General features: G+C 33.5%; 2 protein-coding genes across 6 annotated transcripts in view; both read left to right on the forward strand.

Annotated features, from left to right (window-relative positions):
- Positions 1 to 602: 602 nt before the first annotated feature.
- Positions 603 to 5,402, forward strand: LOC140055072 (tRNA (cytosine(38)-C(5))-methyltransferase-like). 2 transcript variants are annotated; one of them, XR_011846611.1, is made up of 10 exons: positions 603 to 817; positions 2,189 to 2,298; positions 2,798 to 2,874; positions 3,045 to 3,116; positions 3,284 to 3,349; positions 3,561 to 3,606; positions 3,723 to 4,159; positions 4,346 to 4,403; positions 4,474 to 4,625; positions 5,004 to 5,402. XR_011846611.1 is itself a non-coding variant. In XM_072100267.1 (10 exons), the coding sequence occupies exons 1-10, from the start codon at positions 610 to 612 to the stop codon at positions 5,102 to 5,104; spliced, it is 1,308 nt and encodes a 435-aa protein (XP_071956368.1). In that variant the 5' UTR covers positions 603 to 609; the 3' UTR covers positions 5,105 to 5,393. The 2 variants fall into 2 exon arrangements, 1 of the variants encoding a protein (XP_071956368.1); XM_072100267.1 differs by having other exon boundaries at positions 4,493 to 4,625; positions 5,004 to 5,393.
- Positions 5,403 to 5,541: 139 nt separating this feature from the next.
- LOC140055071 (catenin delta-2-like) overlaps positions 5,542 to 18,525 on the forward strand; it is a 60,717-nt gene continuing 47,733 nt past the window's right edge. For 3 of the 4 annotated variants that reach the window (XM_072100261.1, XM_072100265.1, XM_072100266.1), the window contains exons 1-2: positions 5,542 to 5,724; positions 14,997 to 15,052. The gene's annotated coding sequence lies outside the window, so the exon portion shown is untranslated. The remainder of the gene's footprint in view (positions 5,725 to 14,996; positions 15,053 to 18,525) is intronic. The other variant, XM_072100263.1, reaches the window with a different exon arrangement.

Below are 18,525 nucleotides of genomic sequence, written 5' to 3' on the forward strand. Positions count from 1 at the left end.
CCTACAGTATATTACAGTTGTGGCAGATCGTAGTAAAATTCCCCTTGCAATGAAATAAATTTGTAAATTGTAGGCCTAAAGCACACAAAATAGAAAGAGAGGGTCCGAACAGGGGAAAGAACATCCCCCTGCCCCATTAATTTTTTTTAAAAAAATTGAAAAGACAGTTTTGGACAATATATCAGCAATTATTACAATTCATCTCCAAAAAATGCTTCTCTCGCACATAAACTGTGCCATCATCCCAGTAAGCCTAGGCCAAAGGCGGCCGACCTTGGGCGTGAACTGCGTAGCATCGCGCTGCGCCCCGCGACACTATTTATAACTATGCCTCAACCGACTGCCTACAAAATTCGTCCTCCATACAGTCAGTGTTTATTCTGTAGCCGTTTGAGGTTGGACAGTGATATACGCATATGTAAGTGTAATATCAAATGGAGTAAATTTATATAATCGAATTTTATATACTGTAGATGTTCTTTCATTTTGACGCGAAAGATAAAATAAAGTCGTACTGTTTATCGCGTAGATGTAAACCCTATTTGTTTACATTGATTTGGTGGCGTGCCGCATTGCCTACTGGGTAATCCGCTTGCCGTCGCCGAGAGAATGGCTGCCCATCATGTAATTATCTTTTTTCGAGCGTCAGTTCCATATCTTGCGCCACTACGTGGCGCTATACGATCTTTGCGTACGACCACGTGTGGATGCAGTCAACCGGAAAGAAACGTACGATTCAAAACAAAAATGGTGGAACAAGAATTTCGTGTCGTTGAGTTCTACAGTGGAATTGGTGGTATGCATTTTGCATTAAAAGGTAAATTTTGGGTTTATTAGTTTCTATAGTATTAGATTAGTCCATCGGAAGAATGCGTACTCGATCATAAGACTAGCAAGGTAACAGGTAGTGTATGTAGAAGTTAGGCCTAGCTAGCTAGGCTACGCGGTTTCTGGTGTTTGTTTTGAATATGTAGCCCAGCAGGGCCAGAGCAGAGCAGGCTGTAGAAGTAGTACGTACTGTGAGGCTAGAGTACATAGTTAACCATGAACATGTAAGGCAAGTAATCGAGGCGTCGGTGATTAATTTTAGCAATTTCTTTATCACTTAAAAATACTAGATTAATTCAACATCCACCCACCAGCCAGGCTGATTGCGCTTCCTCCTTCCATATTAAAATACGCCGTGGCTAAAGATACGGTACCGTATCCTAACTTCCGTTTACTAAAGATACGGTAAAATTGCATTACGTCATAATCAGCCAATGGGTGCTGGTACGTGTGTGACGTCATCGTATAAGGACTTTGGATTTTTTTCACATCGCGTCTGTAGAGAATGCCTATCGGCGGCGCCAGGCTGCATGGATGTGTGCGCTTATGATTCTGTGACTCAGTCAGCCTCGGGGCTAGACCTAGTAATGTTGAATCCAGAATCGTCGATGCTGTAGTAATAGATCAAGATCATGTGGTTGGTGGACATAAAGCGTTTAAATCATGCACTCAATCTCAAATATTATTTCATTATACAACATTAAACACTTACACTTGCGTCTAGTTCATTCGTCCATAGGCCTATAGTTACTATGAGGGTTTTATTTTTATTACAAATTGCCTATTTAGGCCTATATTTTTTAATAAACTTTGTTTACAGATGGTGACCATAAACAAAAAGCAAATGCGGACAATAAAGGGGCCCTCAAATACTATGATTTAGACAATAGGCCTAGCCCCAGGTCTGAGTCACAGAACTCAGCGCACACATGCAGCTGGCCCCAGCCTGGCAAACAAACTCATATACCGAGGCTATATAGCATGGTTATAGTACGTAGTAGGCCTCTTTTGAAACGGTAAATTTCTGTATTCTAGAATTAAAATCAACATATTTTAGCCTATCAATAATAACAGACGTAGGCCTAGGCTACATTTAGTTTTGTCACACGACGGGGATAATAGCGATAAATGAAGCATAATAAAGAAAATGTTAAGCCGCCGGTTGATCACTGTTTTCGCAATATGAAAAAAAATCCCAAGTCCTTATACGATGATGTCACACACGTACAGCACCCCATTGGCTGACTATGACGTAATGCAATTTTACCGTACCTTTAGCAAACGGAAGTTCGGATACGGTACCGTATCTTTAGCCACAACGATTAAAATAAAACAAACTATTAGTGTTTTTATTTTTCAGAATGTGGAATAAATGCAACTGTTGTCGCTGCACTTGATATTAACACCGTTGCCAATCAAGTCTATCAACACAATTTTCCTTTAACCAAAATATTTCAAAGAAATATTGAAGTATGTACCGTATATAAAAAAAAATGCTCTGACATAATTAATGTATGTTCACATCAAATTAAATCGAATAAACATTTATAAATACAGTATTTATGTTCTCCTTTCCTATTTACCTGTAAAGTACAAAATTATTAATTTTTTCTCTTTCTCATTAAATAAGAATCAGAAAAAAAGTATTTATATTAAGTATGTTATGACCATTATTAAATTGATTTAAAAAAATGATTTATTCATGGAGGAACACATAACCTCAAATGTCTCAAGATCAAGTTTCTACAAGTATGTGTGATGGCTGTTTTTCTAATCTAGATAAAAAGTGTAGGAAAGTTGTTAAATAGTTAATCAAGAAGTTAAGTCAAGTTAAGTTAGTTAAGTTAAGTCAAGTTAAGTTAGTTAAGTTAAGTTAAGTCAAGTTATATCATTTAAGGTATATATCATCAAAGCATGTGTATAACATTATTGTTTGTTTTAATTAAATTCTCTTTTTTCCACATTGAAGTCAATTTCACTGAAGGAGTTTCAAGCATTAAATGCTGATGTATTTTTGATGAGTCCGCCATGTCAACCATTTACAAGGTGCAATATCTCTTTTGTTTGTTTTATTCTTTACTCACATTAAACATTCATAGATTCATTTTAATTCATTGTAATTTTGTATGAAAGGCTAATAATAGTTGATAAATCTTTTTAAAGCAATAGCTTTAATTATCCTGTTTAAACTCAGTAAATGTGTATTTTTTTTTCAGGAGTGGTAAACAAGGGGATAATGAAGACCCAAGGACAAAGAGTTTCCTTTATATATTAAACCTTTTTGGAAGGTAAAAACATATTAAAGTTATTCATGTGAGACATTGAATGATTGACACATTATCATGCAGAAATTAAAGACTATTTTCACAAATTGCATACAGTTTGATTTTATTACAAATTTCATATTTTGTTCTTGATTAACTACTTGCAACAATTTCCTACACTTTTTATCTAGATTAGAAAAACAGCCATCACACATACTTGTAGAAAATGTAAAAGGTTTTGAAACTTCAGAAACAAGGTATGTTAATGAGTGATAGTGATAGTATAGGTCGCCATTGAGTGATTGACCAGGCAAATGAAGGAATTATTAGAAAATTAGTTAGATTGACCACCGACAACTTGCTAACTTTTATAATAGAACTTGGTACTATTTTATATATTAAACAATGAAAACTAATTTTATGAAAAAATTAAAATTATTGACTGGTATTAAAAACTTTTTCTTTCAGAAACCTTCTTTTACAAACATTATCAGCTTGCAACTATGTTTATAAGGTTTGATACATTATTACATTCATTAGTTGAATTAACTTTAAAATGTTCTGTGATGTGATACAAACGGGATATATCATTATTCTATCTGCCATGCCAATTTGCTTCATATTTTCCAGGAATTTCTACTATCTCCTTATCATCTTGGTATTCCAAACCAGCGACTTCGATATTTTCTAGTGGCAAAACAACGTCCCCACCAATTTGTTTCTGATTATTTGTTAGAAAATGGACATTTATTGGACAATTACCTCATAGAGAACTCAGCTAGTAGTAATGATGAACTTAAGGAAAGAAGGAATGAATTGGCCGCTGAAGGATCTGAAGGAGCCTCAGAAAAACATGCTTTAAAAGTCCCAAAGGCAGCATCACTTAGCCAACAAAAAGACCAATTCTCAAATTATTTGCCTAATAGGACTATAAAAATGTATTTAGAAGAGTTACCAGACATTGTAACTGAAGAACATAAGATTGATGCGAAGGTGTTGATTAGATATGGCAAGGTAATGGACATAGTAACTGAGGAATGTGAAAGAACCATGTGTTTCACGAAAGCGTAAGTAAAATCTAGAATTGTTAACAACTATTTCAGCATGTTTCATTATTATTAATTTGTGTGTACTTTTTGTGTTGGTTGACCTCTATGTTCACTGTAAGAGGAAAAGAGTCTTAGAAAAATAAGAAAATAAAAGAATTACAAATATGGTGTTGAAATCATTAAATTTAATAATTTTATTTTCAGGTATTTTCATTACATTGAAGGAACTGGTTCAGTCTTGCAAATGAACAAAACATTACAGGTAAGCTACACTCATAAAACACAATATAGATTTTGTAATGGAATGGTTTTTTATTCCCATGCTAATACAGTTCATTAATTTATTTACAGAAATCAGAAGTGTTTCAGAGTTTAGAATCAACTGATGATGACTTAGATAAATGTGAAATTTTGAAGAATTTAAACGTCCGATACTTTACATCAAAAGAAATAGCAAACTTACACCACCTACCGCCAGATTTTTGTGAGTAACTCAGAGTTGTTTTAATATATTTATCTGGTCATATTTCGCCACGTTTCTATAGTTGGAATCAGATTTTATTGAAATAAAAGTGAGTTATAACTATTGATATCCTACCTTTTGTACTAAACCATTAGTTGAATTAAGTTGTGTCTATACACTATCAAACTAGTTTGACAAAAAAAAGTGTGATGTACCCAAATTTGGTATGCCCAAATATGGTAGTGATATGACATCATCATGTCCATATATCGGCACATCACATTTTTTTGCCACATAAAGTTTGATAGACAGCGCTTCTGTAGCACAATCATCATAATCACCACATACTATGTGATGTTCTGTAAGTTTGTTTAAAGTTTGTTCTTATTTTTTCCGTAGCATTCCCAAAGGAAATAACCAGGAAGCAACAGTATAAGTTGCTAGGCAACAGTTTGAATAGTCATGTGGTATCAGTCTTGTTGAGGTTTATGTTTTCTTAGAAGTAGCTACAGTGCCTTGAGAGAGAAATTGGTGTGGTCACAAGAATCACGAAAAATCAGCAGCAAAAAATTGTCTGAAGAAGATAGTAATGAAAAGAATGAAAGAGATACTGTAGTAAAGAATTTAAAATAAAAAGATGTCAAGGGAAGACAATACATTCTAGTATTATAAATAAACATTAATAATTATTATTATCAATGAAAACCGTGTTTATACAATATTCAATCCAGTTACTCAACAACAATATTCAATTTAGTATTACAATAATCAATGGTAGACATAACTAAAACTATTAACAGAATAAAAATATACAGAATGTTTAATAAATTATGTACAGTATACGTTTTGTGTATTTTCATGTTTATTATCGTACATCGTAATCGTCTGAAGTATGTAATCCTCCTCCTATACAGGTACGGTACTGTATTTATTTTGTATAATTATGTGTTCAGTAAAAAAACTAACTTGCGCCCTCTATAGTTGGTACTAATTCGAGCTACTCTTTTTCTCTCTGTATTGATTATCTCCGCTCTGCCCTTGCTTGATTTGGCTGTTTGACGATTTTCGGAAGATTATTTGAAAGATAAAAACCATATTTGACTGAATTTTCAAGTTAACGGTAAGATGAGTTTGAGAGTATATTATGTGTTTTTTCTGGAATGTTGTTTAATAGATGACAACTTAGAATTTTAGCTTAAAAATACCGATGGAGTGGAGTAGCCCAACCCAGCCAGGTTTTTCACAGGCCTAGCTTGTTGAGGGATATGATGGATGGGAACCGTTGACTGACTGCTGGATGATGACAAGCTGTGGTGCTCGCCGTGCATTTGATTGTTTGAAATTGGAGCGTAAATAAATCTCAAAGGCACCTGACGACCCTTAGCTTTCTTATCCGTTGACACATATGCAGTAATTTGAAGAATTACACATTAGAAAATGAGTTTGAATAATAAATTTATAAATAAATTAGATAAAAAATGATTTTTTATTCACTTTTTTTAGTGTGGCCCTAGTATAGTATTGTAGGCTTATCTACTGTTTGATAAACACCCACCTACCCAGGATAGGAGGCTCCCCTCACCATTATAGATAGGCTAGGCCAAACTTACTTTGAATGATTTCCAGTCTTTCTGTTTACAGACAGCGGAGGCTCAGCCTTGTTGTTTTAAATACTGTATTAAAATACTAATTAATAATAAAACTATTAAAATAAAAATATTGAATTTTGAAAATTATTTTTTTATTTACTATCCTAACAAAAGATATACAGACCAAGTAGTGTTCTTTTCATAGTTTTTACACTATTAAATTTCTCTAAATTTTAAGCAATTGTTGACTGTCTGAAATCTTGCAGACTCATTGTTCACACACACACACACTGGTACCTTAATTAGGAACATATCATAGTATCAGACCATGGTGGGCTGGAGCTTATTCTCAAGGGCTTATAGTATTAACAGTTATCAAAAGTATTAAGTATATACACACCTTATTAAACAATTTAAATTCATTAAAAAGCAACTAAAATGTGGCATGGATTATGAAATCATACGAAAGAGTAATTTGAATCCCATTGGGAGAATTAACAACACATCACCTCACGGCTTTTGGTAGTTAATATTGTTAATTATTTACTTGAATAGTTTTAATCGGTGTAAAATTTAAATAAAAATGTACAGCATGTTAAATTTTATATTTTAGTATTTTCTGGGAAACCAACGCAGTTTTAGTCCTGGTAAAATATTCTGAAAAATTAAATTAAGCCTAATAATAATTTAAGTTTTATTTTAAACTTTGAATCGGGTTATAAAAAGATTTTTACATGTTTACATGTAGAGTTTTTCATGTATTCAAAGAATTCTAAAAATTTTATTTTATTGAATATTGTGAGAACATACTTTAATTTCAACTTGTCATAGTAACTTGTTCTTTTATTATCAACAATTTGGAATTTATTGAGGAAATCGTTATTTAAATTATATTGAGAATGTAAACCTTCCCATGGTTTGAGTTGATAGGTGTTGAGTTCCTTACTCTAATGCTAGAGCATAATTGGTTATCCGCAACGAAGTTGCAGGATAACCTCTTGTGATTGTACGAAATCATTCTGTATGATTTTTGTGTAACGCTTTTCTCTAAAACTCGCAAACATAACATTTCGGTAACTATCTTAACATATTGACATTTACGTAACGTCGTCAAGCGAAGCTTTTCATGACGTTTACAATTGCGCAACGTGACTTACGCGCGATTTAACGATTTTGTCGTATTTAACATAGCTCGACAACCAAATAACATTTCAACTTGAAACTTTGCAAAAGTTTAATTTATATCATGCGCTAACTTTCTGTTGAAAAAAAATTCCGTGTTTTACACAAAGTTACGCGCGCACGCGCATTTAAAATTTCAAAATGCGCAAAATTAATTTCTAATCAACTTTCTACGCGTTTCATGTCGTTTTAAGCATGTCAAAAATTCCCACGCGTGCGCACAATTTTACGTGTGCGGTGCGCACGTAGCATTGAAAACGTATTTTTTTTTGCGTGATTTATGTTTTTCCAGCCTTTTCTAGTAATTTTACCAAATTTTAAACAATTTCGACTTAAAGATACGTCATACGAGCACGTCGAATTGAACAATTTGCGCGCGTTTTTTATGAAAAGGTTAATAAATTCGTTTAAAATATGCCTTTTTTTAAACAGTCGTAATTTCTAAACTAGACGGTCAACTTTTTGTGGATGATATATTCTGGAAGTAGATGAGTTGTAGATATCGGATCAGGTAATAATATGGCTAACCGGACATTGTGACGTCATCGTATGGCCACGCGAATATAAAATTTAGGATTTTTGTATCTTTCGTCATAGCTCATCACATTGAATAGAGCGCATCTCCACTTATTCGTTTTCCATTTTCACCCAGATTTTGATATTGTCTAGGTCAATCAACTATCTTTCGCATGAGTTAAAAATATTTTAATTTTTTTGACGTCATCATGCCTAAAAATTTAAATCACGTGTGGCATCAATTTCATCTTTACAGTAAATTTTAATCTGTTATAGCTCGTAAGAATAAAATTTGATAATCACGATTAAAACTTTTTCTGGAAGCTATTGGATTGTAGATACGAAATTATGTAAAAATGTTGCCAATCGGATGTTGTGACGTCATCATATGGTCAGTTAAATAAAAAAGGTCGTATTTTCATCTTTTGCGTCATAATTCATTACATTTAAACGAGCGCGCATCAATATTTCACGTATTCAAATTTCTTCTACACGCTAATACGTTGTTGCTGAGATAATTTCCTTTCGGAATTGCTACCTTCGCGTTTCATTTTAAAACCGTCAACATGTTAAAAATTGCAATAAATAGCGGGTCCCGTAATTTCACCTATTCTATGTATGTCACTGTATGTGATATGGATACAGATTATACTGTGTATACTATATATGAATTTAAATAATAAAATTCAGCAATAACAACATATCATATTCTTCAGTTCAGGTCATAATGCCAACGTGAACACTTCCTTTTGTCCTCAACCTATCCCCTTAATGTTAATGTTGCACCACTTGCGCGGCGGATAACCAAACTCGTCAAAGTGACGAGTTACATGTCTAGTATTAAAGTATAGTAACTATCCAACCTTGCCATGGTTTGAGTTGATAGGTGTTGAGTTCCTTACTCTAATGCTAGAGCATAATATTAAAGTACAGTAACTATCCAACCTTGCCATGGTTTGAGTTGATAGGTGTTGAGTTCCTTACTCTAATGCTAGAGCATAATATTAAAGTACAGTAACTATCCAACCTTGCCATGGTTTGAGTTGATAGGTGTTGAGTTCCTTACTCTAATGCTAGAGCATAATATTAAAGTATAGTAACTATCCAACCTTGCCATGGTTTGAGTTGATAGGTGTTGAGTTCCTTACTCTAATGCTAGAGCATAATATTAAAGTATAGTAACTATCCAACCTTGCCATGGTTTGAGTTGATAGGTGTTGAGTTCCTTACTCTAATGCTAGAGCATAATATTAAAGTATAGTAACTATCCAACCTTGCCATGGTTTGAGTTGATAGGTGTTGAGTTCCTTACTCTAATGCTAGAGCATAATATTAAAGTACAGTAACTATCCAACCTTGCCATGGTTTGAGTTGATAGGTGTTGAGTTCCTTACTCTAATGCTAGAGCATAATATTAAAGTACAGTAACTATCCAACCTTGCCATGGTTTGAGTTGATAGGTGTTGAGTTCCTTACTCTAATGCTAGAGCATAATATTAAAGTATAGTAACTATCCAACCTTGCCATGGTTTGAGTTGATAGGTGTTGAGTTCCTTACTCTAATGCTAGAGCATAATACAGTAACTATCCAATGTTTCCATGGGGAAGAAATAATAATTGCCTGGGCGGCCTACAGTGCTGTATACTCTATGTAAAAAATGTAATAACTCATTGTAGCTGTCAAAAGGGAGAGTAGTATGCATCCCTGATGCTCCCCCTCTGGCCTAGGTGCAAAAATATTATATGTTGCAGTTCGTGCAATTTGCAACAAAATGCTAACTTTAAGTTGAGACTGTTTGTTTCATCTTATATTGATTCTTGCTTATATCTCATTTATTTCGCCATAAATTGATAAACAAGTTTTGTTGTTCAGTAAACCTATTATATCATGAGCAATATTACATATCATTAGTACTTTTTATAGTGAGTCATAGATCTGTACTTTGATGATTCTCCTCGTTGGTAATGCTTAAGTATATTCTGAATTTCTCAATAGAAAACGTTACTGTTTATATGAAGAAAATTTAATTTACCACTGAACCATAGCAATACCAATTAGTTGCCTGATGTAATTTCAGATTTGCAAATTGGCTACCAATAATTAAAGAGACTAGAGGGAATTAATTTACTGTCTGTTTATTTTGTGAATGCACAATATTCTATAATTTGTGGTAAATACTGAAAAGCATGGACTATATTATTTCTCTGTACAGTACGAGATTATTTGTTTACACGAGAATATCACTTTCTAACACCACAGTACAGTATACATTTCATTAGGCTATTTCGTAACTGACAAGTTGGAAGCTCATTTAGTAAATACTGTACAGAATTTCTTGACATTTTGCTGACATATTTTATAGTGTAAACTTGCATTTCCTGTCTATTATTATTTTGGTAGTTATATAGCAACTGTCAAATAAAGTAATTTTTGTTTTTTTGTACTCCGTATCACATCAGTGTCTTTGGAAAAAAAATTGATATCCGTCTGATTTTTAAAAGATGTACTTGTGGCTTTAGGTGTCCTTGTTTTGAATATCATTACATATTTGGGTGTAACCTACAGATCTCATCATACATGTAGGTTTTACTTGAATAAACCTGTAGTATGTGATTTATGTAAATTACAAGCTAATTACATGTTCCATTACTTGTGTCATCAAATCAATACTATACAGTTGGACTAAGTAGTCGCGGTGAACTGTCTTTAAATTTACATACTGTAGCTGTGTGAGCATCTCTGTAGTACAGTAGCTTTAAATGTTTGAAAAATTAGTTAGTTTTATTGTTTAGCATAACAAGGTAAAACAGTGTGAAATTTTAATAAGCAATTGTTGATAATGTCTGAGAAAATGCATGGAAGAATGCCACACTGTATTATTAAGCCTGAAGGAAGGTACTGTGTTATTAGAATTGCTACATTGTGTAAACAAATTTAAAACCGGACATTTTTAAAACAGAAATTTTTTTAACAAAAGATTAAAATACAAGTTGTATTGTGTATGTAATTTTAAAAATATTGTTTTGAACAATACTGTAGACCTGCGGTAGGCTTAGAACAACCACCTTGCTCTTAACAATACTGTAGACCTGCGGTAGGCTTAGAACAACCACCTTGCTCTTAACAATACTGTAGACCTGCGGTAGGCTTAGAACACCACCTTGCTCTTAACAATACTGTAGACCTGCGGTAGGCTTAGAACACCACCTTGCTCTTAACAATACTGTAGACCTGCAGTAGGCTTAGAGCAACCACCTTGCTCTAAACTAAATTGTCTGTACATTGTTACAGCATGCCACGCCTTGATACTTAATGGACAGGAATAGGCTTTAAAAATGCCACGCCCTTTAGCATTCTACTGTATTGCCGAAGGCTTTAATTATTTTATGTCTGTTGGGTGTTCTGTCAGCCACACCCCTTCACTGTTTTACATTTTAATTAATAACATACTGTAACAGTAGAGATACTGATATTATAATAATGGTCCTATAAAATTAAAAATATTGCTATTTATTACTCACACATTCACTGGCTCTGAGAAATACACTATAAACAGAGTATAAACATTATGCTGATAGCATTTACAAGCAAGACTTTATTTCCAATGGTTGAACTTTGCTCAATAGATGTCAATTCAATCATTCATTAACATGTGCATTAATGTAAAATTAATTTTGAATGTACAGTACATGCAGTGTGTGCTCCTACTATACATTACTACAGGTATAGTTTGTCCAAAATATTAATATTCAAAGTGTAATAATAATAATAATAGTTCATTCTTATCTTATATCACACACTGTATACTGTAAGCAAGTTCTTAATGTGCTGCACATTATTACCCGCTAAAAATGATTATATTTATTTCACTGGTCTCCAAAAGGAATAGTTCAGGAAAATAACTTGGTTCTTTATTTGAACCCTATGGAACTCCTTGGCTATGGACTTGAATCCATTTGTTAAAACAACCTGCGTGCATTTTCAAAGATTTAGTTTGTGATAAAATAAATCTATAGTATCTATGGTTTTTTTTTCTTGGTGAAACTTTATACTATATAGTATTACTATCCTTACTTTTCCTTCTTTATTGCCAGTGACAGATTATAATTTACTGCAAGCCTTTAGTAATTTTATTTATATTTATGAGCCTATTGTAATCCCATGAGCAATAGTAGCATTCAATACCTGAAACCTGAATAACAACATTATTATTAAATGTTTTTCCCCTTAATATTTGAAATGTTTTTTCTCGTTTGCCTGCTGGGATTGGCTGCTAATCTGTCATTCATCATCTACATGCAAACATAAATTATTTTAAATTGGATATTTTAGCATGCTTGCCTTCACCTTTAAAGCTAAAATTTACTTAATAGTAATCGTAAAGCTCTGTACGCTCTCAGTCATATCACTACCATATTTAGCCATATCGCTACCATATTTAGGCACATCACACTTTTTTTGTCACATAAACGTTGATAGTGTAGACAGAGCTGTACAGTATAAAAGAATAGAATCATTATAATGGGGTAAGGGTACAAAATGGTATGCCAACCTACGACTAGTAGAGAAGTACTGTGAAAAATAGTGATTTATAAATAAACTCCCCCGGAAGTTTCTTTAGTCATTTCTATTTTAAAGACCTAGTGGAAAGGCGACTTTAAAATTGATAAACTTTTAAGATGGGTCAAAGACTTTGAAGGTGGGTAAGGTTGCACCTCCTCCGAACCCACATCTGCCTAGTACAGTTTCTAAACTCATGACAGTTGATATTGCTGATAATTATATAATTTTTTAGATCAGAATGTCATTTATGGTAATTATTACATTACATTATGCAGTTTACATTTGCTTTCATTTCAAACTGAATCCATACTCATAAGTGAATGCTTAAAAATGACTTACATTACAACAAATGTGAATATATCCTTAAGCAATACTTAGTGTCCTAAAAATCTGAACTGGATTTCTGAATTAATAGATCATTTAATATTATAGAAAATGCAGTATGAATTGTAATTATGTAGGTGGCAAGGAGGCTATGAATATAAACTTACCTTTCTGGGTGAATTTATTGATCATCCTCTTTACCATGTGACTACTTTGCTATTCACGATATTGCAAGGGTGATAATTATATCTTGAGTTAACTTACGGTTAATCGCTTCGAAATTTTGTGTTCAGATTTTTGTCGTTGATAAATTTAACAACTGTTTTAGCATTTATTTTAAATGTAGAGAATTTATATAGTTAACACTACCAGGGCATCACGTATGCAAAACCCAGGAGAGCAACAAATCGCTCTCCTCAAATCACCGAGGAGAGCAATTCGCTCTCCTTGCAAAAATTTTAAATCGCTCTCCTCAAATATTTATGTTGAAGTTAAAGGATGGTCGCCCTTATTAAAAATGGCTGGCACTTATTAATTTTTTTTACACATTTTTTTGCCCGACAGGGGATAACCCCCCCCCCCCCCCCCCCCCCCCACGGGCACAACAGATGTATACTGTACCTCTCCCCTAAAATCCCCCACACCCACCTTTACACACAATATTTTCCGTGGGGATCGTATTATTCTACAGTACAAAAAACTCAAGCCAATTTTTTTTTTATGGCCTGCCTGGGTAGATTGGGTTTCAGGAGCCTGGAGAATCCTGTCCTGGCCAACTATAATTTTATATGCCTAGCTTTTCTAGCCTAGCTTGTTGGCCTAGAAATCAGACAGAAAACCTGAAAAGTATTTACCTGCAATTCATAAATTATACAATTCTAACATGCAACAGCCATTAAAATATTGATAATAAGTTACAAAGTGTCATTTTAAAATAATTAAGAAAGATATTTGATCGTGTTTACATGTGTCACACATGGGCGCACGCACAATATAGGGGAGGGCTGAGAGAGCTTCTAGAAGATGCTGACGTCACACATCAGCACGTGTTTTGAGGAGGATTTGAGTGACCAAAATTGGTTAGAACTTTCGAAGAAATAATCCATCTTCAAAATGACATAATTAAAGCAACCAGCAGCTAAGCTTTTTTAAATAATAAACATTATATTTAGGCCTCCTATATTAATGTTTCCTTTTAAAATTAAATATATTTTATTAACTCGTTCCATAAAAACATAAAGGGAAAAATTATTGGTTGGGATATGATCTTCCTGTAAAGGAGGTGTTTCTATGACACCGTACTGGTTGCACTATGAGGCGATAAAGTAAACTCGCCCTTCCTTGAATGCGCGCAGGCAGGGGAATCCCCTTTGTTGGTACCTCGCACTGCTGTGAGATGGAGCGCGATGAATTGCTCTCCTTTTCGAAGGTTGTTGTTGATTGCGATCGCGCTTGCGATCCTTAAAAACGAGGGACTGCCATTAGGCTTGTAGCTTTATAACTTAGCTTATATATTATTAGCCTAGGCCTAGATTGGTTTTAACTTTTAAAAATCCACGTGTTTTTAGGCCTCTTGACAGAAAAATCAACACTATCAAAAGCTAGGCTCTATTTTGAAAATTAAGGAGCGCGATAAATTGCTCTCCTCGAAGCCTGTTGAGGAGCGCGGAGGAGCGCGGTCGCGCAGGCGCTCCTTATAAATGATGCCCTGCACTACAGTGCAGTTAAATACTCTAAACATTTTAAAATGTTTTTAAAACCACTCTGCAGTGATTTTTACAATCACAAATGTGACATTAATTCCTTTGTTATTCTTGTGTGTATCAATTCTTCTACTCCTTATTTTAATGTTCTCGTATTAATGTATGCCTGAAGTAGTGACAATGTTTATTATGACATTTAACATTTCTTTCAAGCAACATGAAGCAATTTAATGAGCTTTTTCTGCAGGGTGCGTGAGGTATTCTACTCGCATTCATATACACATAATAGTAGTAATACATAGTTATACAAGGTGAGGTATTCTGCTCACATCATTCTTACAGTAAACCATAATACAATAGCTGGAATATCAAAATGGCATTTATTACATTAAAATACAATTTAGCTGGGATGAATGTAGTTAAAGGTTTAAATCAAAATACAGTACATGAAAACAGGCCTAATGAAAGTATAACATTGTAGATGTTTGTTATCATTTTTAATTGGTCTCCACAGACTGTTTGTTGCATCTGAAGTTGCCAGTAATACTTTTAGGTTGTGAAGACAATCAGGTATGTTAATTATTTGTGTGCGTTTTATTTATTGATCTGGCATGACTCACCGGCAGCTTACTATATGAATGAGTATTCATAGTTCTTGCACAGACCTATGGTTTATGTACCCATTAACCTGCTAATAAATAATATTGCATTCGTAGTGTAACAAGTGATAAGATACAGAATACAAAAGAGTTTCATCTCATAACATTTTATTGAATTTGATCTGACGTTTTTGTGCTGTTACTGTCTGTAAAATTGATACAACAGAGTATTTTATTGGGATGGGTATTTGAAAGGAAAAATAGGATAAAAGAGTATGATGTACTTATAAAGAGTATGATGTACTTATAAAGAGTATGATGTACTTATAAAGAGTATGATGTACATATAAAGAGTATGATGTACTTATAAAAGAGTATGATGTACTTATAAAGAGTATGATGTACTTATAAAGAGTATGATGTACTTATAAAGAGTATGATGTACTTATAAAGAGTATGATGTACTTATAAAAGAGTATGATATACTTATAAAAGAGTATGATGTACTTATAAAGAGTATGATGTACTTATAAAGAGTATGATGTACTTATAAAGAGTATGATGTACTTATAAAAGGGTATGATGTACTTATAAAGAGTATGATGTACTTATAAAGAGTATGATGTACTTATAAAGAGTATGATGTACTTATAAAAGAGTATGATGTACTTATAAAAGAGTATGATGTACTTGTAAAAGAGTATGATGTACTTGTAAAGAGTATGATGTACTTATAAAACTGTGGCACTATTTGTTCATTCAGTGCTATTGTGAATTAGAGCTGCTGTCCTGTTTTAAAGGTAAGTTCATATTGAAGCTATTCATCATGGATCTGTTGCTGAATCTTTACTAAATGTCTACGCATTTTGTTGTCACATTGTGTAAAGCTCTGTCTACACTATCGAACAAGTTTGACAAAAAAAAAGTGTGATGTGCTTAAATATGGTAGTGATATGCTTAAATATGGTAGTGATATGACGACATGTCCATATATGGCCACATCACATTTTTTGGTCACATAAAGTTTGATAGTGTAGACAGAGCATTAGATATTAAGGTACCTTATTTTACCTTAAATTTTATTTTATTATAGTTATGCAGATGATACATAAAGTGAACCTCTGTTGATCAGATTTAGTTTTGAACTTTAAGACTGTTAACAATCCTTGTCTGATCCATCTATGAATCGAAAGACCCCTATAGTAGCTATGTCAATCTTTTATAAACTGTTTGAATGAAAACATGCCAATCCTTAAAATTGGGGATATGAAATGGACAGGTTTGAAGAATGTCAATCCAAACGATTTAGTGCCATGACATTGATAAGTACTGAACTTAATGCACCTTTTGAACCAAATGTATGCTTGATCTACATTCTCTAGCAACAAAAAGTCAAAAGAGAATTTTAAAATGACGGGAAAAGGTGTGTTTCCAAAGTCAAATGCCTTTGTATTGAAAACACGCAATTAACGCAATGTTTTTTTAAAAATGCTTACAAACAGGAAGATGGCCGCTATGATTTAATGTGACAAACAAGTGTTGGTTGGATGTAATGCGCATTAATGTTGTTTTCAAGGGAATACTAGTGATGAGTCATACAAGAAGTTTATTAATAAATATTAATTGGAATTTAAATCCTAGTTAAGAGCCATTGTCTCCTTGTTGTCAGCCTAGCGTATTCATCCTCACTGATGATGGTGTGATGACATTAATGCATCACTTGTAAGTTGTATGACTCATGTTTTTATTACTGGCTTTAGACCTCCAGAAACTAGTCTCCTGCACTCTGTGAAAAATGTCCATATGTCAGTTCTTCTAGTCTATTTCGTGCCTAGCTTACCTGGATAAACCGACAATAGCCCATGCTTTCCAGAGGGAGGTACTTGACACTTGGTGGTTGTCCTCTTAAATCTCCATACTCTTTTCGTAACGTGAATACATTAATGACATTATATCGTGATACGTTGTACTCAATTAAATAGGAAGTAAACACAGAAAGCTAAGCGTGCTGTACTTGTATATTTAGCATACGTATCTTCTAATAGAGTATGTGTCCAACTAGGACGAAAAAGAACTAAGCTGGGTTTTGAGATGTTTTCTGGCTGAGTGTTGTATTTGAGTAATACGGTAATGTATTTATCTCCAGACAATTTATATGTCATTACATTTACAGGAACCTACATATTGGAAGGAGTATTGCCTTTAAATAATAACAATAAACTTTTATATTAATAGTAGACTCTTGAGGAATACACATATCTTTAAGTGCTCCTGATCTCACCAACTTTTTTCTTTTGTATGTAGGTGCCTGTCCTGTTTTATAAAATTTATCCTTAATGTTGTTGCCAATAAATTAAAAATCTTAAAGAACAGAAATATTTTATTTATCTTTCTCTTGAGTACTGTAGATAGGTATAGTGTCAAGAGTAGCTGTACTTTAACCAGTCAAGTCTAGATGTACTGTAGGATTCTGTAGATAGGTATAGTGTCAAGAGTAGCTGTACTTTAACCAGTCAAGTCTAGATGTACTGTAGGATTCTGTAGATAGGTATAGTGTCAAGAGTAGCTGTACTTTAACCAGTCAAGTCTAGATGTACTGTAGGATTCTGTATATAGGTATAGTGTCAATAGTAGCTGTACTTTAACCAGTCAAGTCTAGATGTACTGTAGGATTTGTGCCATTTATTTACCCTGGGACTATTGCTTTTCACTAGCAGGGCACAAACAAAGTCAAAATTGAGAGGATTTTATGTTTTACTTTCAATAACCCTACATTTGTACAATTTACTTGAATGCATTGATGCTGTGTGTTAAATTTTCCCATCTTCAGTGAAACTGAAAACTTAAGGCAACATTTATTTGTAGTACTAGTAGTATACACTAATATACAAATAATGAATGTTTATGAGTGTAATGGTACAAATAATGGCACGAGGTGAATGATGAAAGGTTATATTTCAACGAGGCGATGAGCCGAGTTGAAATATAACCTTTCATCATTCACCAAGTGCCATTATTTGTACCATTACACGAATACAAAACATTCATTATTTGTTTTATATAACATCTAAATAAATTCTAGTTATTTGAATCAAATAAAAGGTAGCCCTAGCCAAAGTTTACTACATTTCATTCACACACATTGATTAAAAACAGTAACATTTCGTTTTAAATAATTTTATATTAAATGTTATATTTATATGGATTTCGTAAACACACCTACTTTTGTGTTAATTATGTCAACAAACGACCAAACAATCCTAGGCCTAGCAAGGCTAAAACGCCTAGGCTAGGCCTAGCCTAATACTAGCATGGCCTAGGCTAGACCTAGTAGCCTAGTACTAGCTTGGCTGAAAGGCAAAACTTCGACAGACAATTGGAACTTATCTAAGCTAATTATGGTTTTTCCAACAATTCCACGTCCTGTAGGAATGTCCCCATTAA

Source organism: Antedon mediterranea, chromosome 7 (genome assembly GCF_964355755.1).
Source record: "Antedon mediterranea chromosome 7, ecAntMedi1.1, whole genome shotgun sequence".
NCBI classification, from domain to species: Eukaryota; Metazoa; Echinodermata; class Crinoidea; order Comatulida; family Antedonidae; genus Antedon; species Antedon mediterranea.

Bases quoted from the DNA above. Each gene is read 5' to 3' on its own strand.
- LOC140055072 (XM_072100267.1), top strand. From the start codon at position 610: ATGGCTGCCCATCATGTAATTATCTTTTTTCGAGCGTCAGTTCCATAT. The intron at 818-2,188 runs GTAAATTTTGGG...TTTATTTTTCAG, and splicing joins TATGCATTTTGCATTAAAAG to AATGTGGAATAAATGCAACT. The intron at 3,350-3,560 runs GTATGTTAATGA...TTTTTCTTTCAG, and splicing joins TTTGAAACTTCAGAAACAAG to AAACCTTCTTTTACAAACAT.